Source organism: Erithacus rubecula (genome assembly GCF_903797595.1).
Source record: "Erithacus rubecula genome assembly, chromosome: 24".
Taxonomy (NCBI): domain Eukaryota; kingdom Metazoa; phylum Chordata; class Aves; order Passeriformes; family Muscicapidae; genus Erithacus; species Erithacus rubecula.
The window spans coordinates 6440115-6446773 of NC_136676.1; the positions used below are offsets into that span (position 1 = coordinate 6440115).

At 58.7% G+C, this 6659-nt stretch overlaps 1 protein-coding gene across 1 annotated transcript in view; it reads right to left on the minus strand.

The window, feature by feature from the left end:
• SAMD11 (sterile alpha motif domain containing 11) overlaps nucleotides 1-4213 on the minus strand; it is an 83131-nt gene extending 78918 nt beyond the window's left edge. The window contains exons 1-3 of the mRNA XM_079326306.1: nucleotides 4091-4213; nucleotides 2755-3554; nucleotides 1529-1620 (exon numbers count right to left, since the gene is read on the minus strand). Of these exons, the coding sequence (XP_079182432.1) occupies nucleotides 1529-1620; nucleotides 2755-3554; nucleotides 4091-4104 (906 nt within the window). The 5' untranslated portion in view covers nucleotides 4105-4213. The remainder of the gene's footprint in view (nucleotides 1-1528; nucleotides 1621-2754; nucleotides 3555-4090) is intronic.
• Between the last annotated feature and the right edge of the window lie 2446 nt (nucleotides 4214-6659).

Below are 6659 nucleotides of genomic sequence, written 5' to 3' on the forward strand. Positions count from 1 at the left end.
CTGGGGAAGCAGCGGGAGCCAAGTCCAGAAAGATTTATTTCTCCTTTCCCAAAACAGCACCAACCTCTTTTTCCCTCTGTACTTTCCAAACCCAGTTCTCAAAGCTGTATCAGGCACTGGTTTCATGCAGAGCTGTCTTCCCATCTGGAAATGCACCTACCCCTGCACAACCCCTGAAAATCCTGCTGCTGGCAAAGTGTGTGATGACTTTCTGGTACTGCTAGCCCAGAAAATGTCCAGCAGCCAGCACCACCTGGCCAGGCCCTTCTCAGCATCCCCACAACAGCAGCACATCCCTGCCACTGGCAGAATTTTGGCTCTGAGGCACACAGCTGGCAACTAAAGCACAGATAAACCTCCCAGCTGGAGAAAGCTGCTCCCACCACATCACACCTTGTCCCCCAAACTGCAGGAGCTGGGAAGGGCCAGGTTTGTGCACACCTGGTGCCAAATGCCAGGCAAAGCTGTGGGGTGGCTGCTGCCACAGGACACATCTCCCCGTTAATTTGTGGAATTGCTGATTATTGCCCCTTCCCAGGGGATGTGGGGATGTGTGACAGAGCCATGCAGGCACAGACACCATGCAGGAAGGACTGCAACTCCCAGCTCTGCCATTCCCAGTCACAGTGACACTGCATGTGAACAGATTGTTCACTTGAGCCCAAGCAAGCAACGAAACCAAAAATTATTGATTTCCAGTCAATAAAAGCACATTCATTTCCACCTGTATCTGCTTCCACAGTGCTACTGGCAATGTTTTCAGTCATTGCTGTTCTTTCAGGCCAAGAGCTGCTTCAGTTCCCCAAACCAACAGCTCTGCCCTCCCAGTTAGATGTTATTTTTATGATGAACCGTTTTAAGGCCTTACTTTACTACGATTCCAGTCGCCTTTTATTTATAGCATCAACATCTTTTCCACAAAAATGTTGATGAGGGATTTTGGAAGTCTCAGAATAAAAGCAAGAATACAAGAAGAACCCTGCAGCTGGGAAGGGAAGATCTATAAAAGCCATAACTGATCCACACCATGAACGATGCTCAAGTTGTAACATTTGAATTGTTTCTCACGCAGTTCACCTCAGCGACGGTTTGTAAACTGTGGCTGCTCTGACTATGTAACACGTGGGTGCAATTACATTTCCCTTCTGCTTTATTTAGCTGCTTTCACACCTCTCTGCACAATGCACAGAAACGAAGGGGTGGGAATAAGGAAGAGGCTCCTCGATGATCTGCCTCTGCGCGCACACAGCTCCCCCCGAAAACCAAAAAATCGCACCGACGGCTGCTGCCCTGAGGGCAAACCCTGCTCTTCCCGTCTGCTCTGCTTCCAGGCTCCTCTCTGCTCACCTCGAACACTGCTGGAACCCTCACAGTGCGGCCAGGGCTCTGGCAGCCTCCGTGACCCTCAGACATCACGGTTCCACGAGCACAGAAGCAAAGGAATTTTTTTTTTTTTTTTTTAAAGGGAAGGAGGCAGAGGAGAGGGAAGATGTCTTAACTAAAGCACATAGTTTAACAATAATCTTACCACTGGAGACGAAATTCGACACCCAGGGCAATCACAGATTGGAGGATGTACCTGTAAGATTCCTTTGGACATAAGAGTCTTCAAACTTTTCCCTATATGCAGAAGAGAAGAAAAAGCAGAAGAAAGAAGAAAAAGAAATCAGCACGTTTATAAAAGGAAAGTATTTAGGGACGGGGGGAGGGGGAGCCACGAGTCTTTTTCTATATAAACAGCCCTCCCCTTGCCTGCCTGGCAGCTCCATCACCATCCCCGCCTGCAGCCAACTTTGTGCCCCGGGGGTTCCTGCGGAGGGGAAGCCGGACACAGCCCCCAGAGCCCAGCCCGGCCCGGGCGGTGCCGCCGCAGCCCCGGGGAGCCCCCGCACCGGGCACGGCCCCGGGCAGCTCCGGCCGCTGCTCCTGACTCACCCCAGAGCAACCGAGGCTTCCCGAAGGCAGCAGGAACCCGGGCACGAAAGAAGCGGCCGCGATGCGACAATCAGCGCTGCCCCCGCTCCGTGCGGATCAATAACCCCGGCGAGGTGTCAGCCCCCTCCTAATCGCTGCTCAGCCCCCCGGGCTGACCCCGCCGGCCCCCGGCTCATCCCGGGCTGCGCCCCCCCGGCCCCGCTCTCCACCTGCCGCCCGCAGCAGCAGCAGCAGCTCCGCCGCGGAGCCGCGACTGCGGCGCCGGCTCTGGCGGGGAGGGGAGGGAGGGAGGCAGGGCAGAGGCGCCCGTCAGCAGCCGCCGGCGCCGCGGAGGTCCCGCACCACCCAGCTGCGAGGGGAACACCCCCTCCGCCCCGCCCGCCGCCCCGCCGGTGCCGGGCCCGGCCGCGCTGCCGCTCCCCGCGGCGCCACCGCCACCAGCGCCGCCACCGCCACCGCCACCGCCGGCTCGCAGGGCGGGCGAGCACCCCCAGAGCCCCGGGGTCCGCACCCCGCCACCCCCCGAGCCGCATCAAACTTCTCTCCAGCGGAGAGCAGCCCCCCAAATTCCGCCCCCCCCCAAATATCCCACCCCCACTGCGCCCCGCTTTCCCAAAAAGCCTCCTCCCCAAAGAAAGGCAAGCGTCCCCAAATGGCTCGGAAAAGTTCGGCGGGAGCGGGGATCCGGCAGAGAGCGGCCGGGGGTGCGCGGGGAGGGGGCTGGGCCGGGGGGAAGGGGCTCGGCTCCCCCGAGCTCGGGGGCGACAGGGAGGATGCTGAGGAGGAGCGGGGACCCCGAGCGGAGAGCGCTGCCTGTACCTTTGTGCCTGATGCTGCGCTTCCAGTCCTTGGCCGTCTCTCTGCCGCTGACAAACTGGAACTCGTTGGGGGTGAGCCACTCTCCCCGGTACCGGATAGAGGGTCCTTTGCTCCCTTGGCACAACTTATTGATGTAGAGCAGCGCCTTGTTCTCCCCGCACTCCACCTCGATGCAAGGCTCTCCGTTGTCAAAGAAGGGCTGGAAATCCGGGATGGAGGAAAACCTCTCCAGCATCAGGTCCTCGGGGAGGTGGTGGGGGTGGTGCGGGTGGGGGTGGTGGGGCTCGTGGAAGCCCAGGTACGCGCGGTGGGCAAAGATCTGGTCGTAAGCCGGCGGGTGCGGGGTGACCACCGGGATGGCAGCGGCGGCCAGAGGCGCGAGGTAGTCAGGTAAGGTTTCCATGGGCTGGTTAAAAGCTGCCAGGGCCATCTCTTCCCTGTCAAGTCGCTCCTTCTTGATAGCAGGCATGGTGCCGCCGCGCTCCCCGTGCGCCCGCGTCTCTCCAAAGCACAGCGGCTCCAATGTCTCCGGTTCAACTTGCCCTCGCTCTGGCTGGAGTTTGGATGAAATGCGCCAGCAGCAGCAGCAGCAGCAGCACAAGCACCTTTGGCGCTCGGGTGCCGGAGGTGGCTGGTATCCCCCGGAGCAGCCCGCTAACAAATCTCCTGGGCTGGCTCCCCAGCAGAGCTGTCTGGGATCCCTCTCCCACGGAGAGCCTAGTGTACCGTAGACCCGGGAGCTGCTGTGTGGCTCGCAGATCTGCCCCTCCGGACTAATACCTGACATCTCGGAGAGGTCTCTGCTGCCGTAGACATTATTTTGGTTTAAGGAGAAAAAAAAAAAAAAAAAAAAAAAAAAAAGAAAAAAAGAAAAAAAAAAGCTTATTGATTCCCCTAGATCAACCCACCTTCTCGCCAGGCTGGAGAGGGTTCCCCGCCGCCCAGCCAGCCCCCTTTCACCCTGCCCCCCTGCTTCCTTTAAACTGACACCTGGTTTATTTATTTATATGCAATAATTAAAATTAAACGCTGCGCCCCCGCCGCCGCTCCGCGACCCCTCCCCGCCCCGCCGGCGCCCGCCGGGAGGACGGAGCCGCGGCCGCTGCCGGCTCTGCCCGCGGGGCTCCAGACACCCGGGCGGCGGCGAACTTTCCCCGGGGCCGCCCACCTTCACCTGCAGGCTCGCCCCGCTCCCACCGAAGCCTTTATGATCCCCGCCTGTTGGGTTTTAATCCCCGCTCCTGCGGGAAATTTTAATCAGCGCGGCGTTACGCTGCTTATCCCTCTGTGTATATCTGTCTATCTATAAATACAAACGCGTTCCACACGCACAGACAGACACACGGACATCTAGAGTGCCATCCCCGCCGGCTCTGCGCTCCCCCGCCGCCCCAGCGCCCCCCGGGCCGGGACAGACACGGATTGATCGGTGCTCAGAAGTCACCGCACAGTTCGGAGACTCCGACCAAACAAGATTTCCCTCCTCCGCCGCCGCCGCCGCCGCCGCCGCCGCTTCTCTAACTTGGCCCATTTAAACAGCGGAGGCGCTGGGAAGCGCCGCGCCGGCGGCGGCGAGGGGGTGAGCGACGGACGGCGGGGCAGCGCCGGCTGCTGCCGCCCGGGAGGGACCGGGGACAGGCACCGGGACCGGGGACAGGCACCGGGACCGGGGACAGGCACCGGGACTGGGGACAGGCACAGGGACCGGGGACAGGCACCGGGACCGGGGACAGGCACAGGGACCGGGGACAGCCACAGGGACCGGGGACAGGCACCGGGACCGGGGACAGGCACCGGGACCGGGGACAGCCACAGGGACCGGGGACAGGCACCGGGACCGGGGACAGCCACAGGGACCGGGGACAGGCACCGGGACCGGGGACAGCCACAGGGACCGGGGACAGGCACCGGGACCGGGGACAGGCACAGGGACCGGGGACAGGCACCGGGACCGGGGACAGGCACCGGGACTGGGGACAGGCACCGGGACTGGGGACAGCCACAGGGACCGGGGACAGGCACAGGGACCGGGGACAGGCACAGGGACCGGGGACACCCGCGGGGACACGGCCCAGCCCCGCTGCTGCCGCCCCTCTGCACCCCCGCGCAGGATGGGACCTGGCTCCATCCCTTTAACATGTGGGGATGGATGGATGGATGGATGGATGGATGGATGGATGGATGGATGGATGGATGGATGGATGATGGATCCATGGATGGATGATGGATCCATGGATGGATGGATGATGGATCCATGGATGGATGGATGGATGGATGGATGGATGGATGGATGATGGATCCATGGATGGATGGATGATGGATCCATGGATGGATGGATGGATGGATGGATGATGGATCCATGGATGGATGGATGAATCCATGGATGGATGGATGGATGGATGAATCCATGGATAGATGGATGGAGCAAGGCTTAGCACACACGGGATGAATTTGTTCTCCATCACAAGCTGTGGCAGACACGAGGTCTGTGTGGAGCTGCCCCAACAGGACAAGGCAGCCCAAAATGAAGTTGTGTGGTTGTTACAGGGATGTGTCACCTCAACAAGATGAAGTTCCCTGGCTTTGGATGCTGAAGTGGGATTGACTGGGCAGGAAGAATTCTACCCAGGAGGGCAACAAAAATAAATTATTCCCCTAAACATGGGACAGGAAATGTGGCCCACGAGTCTCTACCAGGTGGCAGAACAGCCAGGGTTGTGTGTGAGCTCTGCCTCAGGGCTCCCAGAACAGCACAAATTCCCAGCTTTGTCCCAGGCTGTGTCCCCTTGCCTTTCCTTCCAGACACTGAGCAGTGGCTTTGCTGTGTGACAGCAGGGCCATTTCTGAGCAATAGCTGCCTCTGCCACTGCTCAGTTTTCTCATGATGTTGCCTGACCATGATCCTTGTTCCTTGCCATTTTCTCCTCAAGGAACTCCAGCTCTGGGATCCATCTTTGCTCCTGGCTCTAATGAAGGAGGCAGATCCACAGACCCATCAAACCCTCTCATTTAGGCTTTCAGGCTTAGGCTCTTATTCTTAATGCTTCTGATTGCTCAAGATGACAGGGGAAAAATCACTTTCTATTATCACCTAATGATCCAAGGAAAATGCTTGGAAGAGGCTGTGGGAGACAGAGACGTTTCTGTGGCAGTCAGAGGCTTCTGGATGAGGGCAGGTGAGGGGCTGTGTGGGGAGAGGGGTCACTCAGCTCCCAGAAAACTTCACTCCACATCCAACTGCTCTTGAGAGCCTTGGGATCTTCTTCAGCCTTCCCTTGACTCCATCTTCTTTGGAACTTGGCTTCCTGGGGGTCTGATTTCCTTTCATTTTTTATAAGGGAGTGGGGATTTTTAAAATTTTTTTTTTACATCCCTCAGGTTATTACTCTCCCACCTCTGTTCCCAGTGGCAGCTCCACCTCCGAGTGCAGGGACAGCCTGGCCACAGCCTCCTCCCAAGGAAGGCTCCATGTTTCCTCCAGGAGAGGTCACAGCAGAGCAGGACAGGAACCTTCTGACACAGGGAGGGTGTTGTGGCAGAACTCAGGGAGTTTGGGGGTGCAAGAGGCACAGACCGAGACTGATCCCAGCAAGCCCTGGAGCCACTAAGGAGCCTGTAGAGCGAAGAGCTCTGGCTGGGTTCAGCAGCAGAGCCTGGAGTTGCTCAGCTCCAGCCTCTTTAACAGCAGAGCTTTTGGGATTAGTGTAAACAGATTCACCACTGGAGAGCAGATCAGAGAGCAGCAGGCAAATCCAGGCACATGTGGCTGGAGGGGAGCAGGTACACCCTGCACACGGAGCAGGTTTGCCAGTCTGGGGTTGGTTGTGTGTTTCCAGGGAGCTGCCAAAGTGAAAGCATGATTCTTAATTTGCTCACAGAGGCACTACCACAGCAAGCACAGTAAA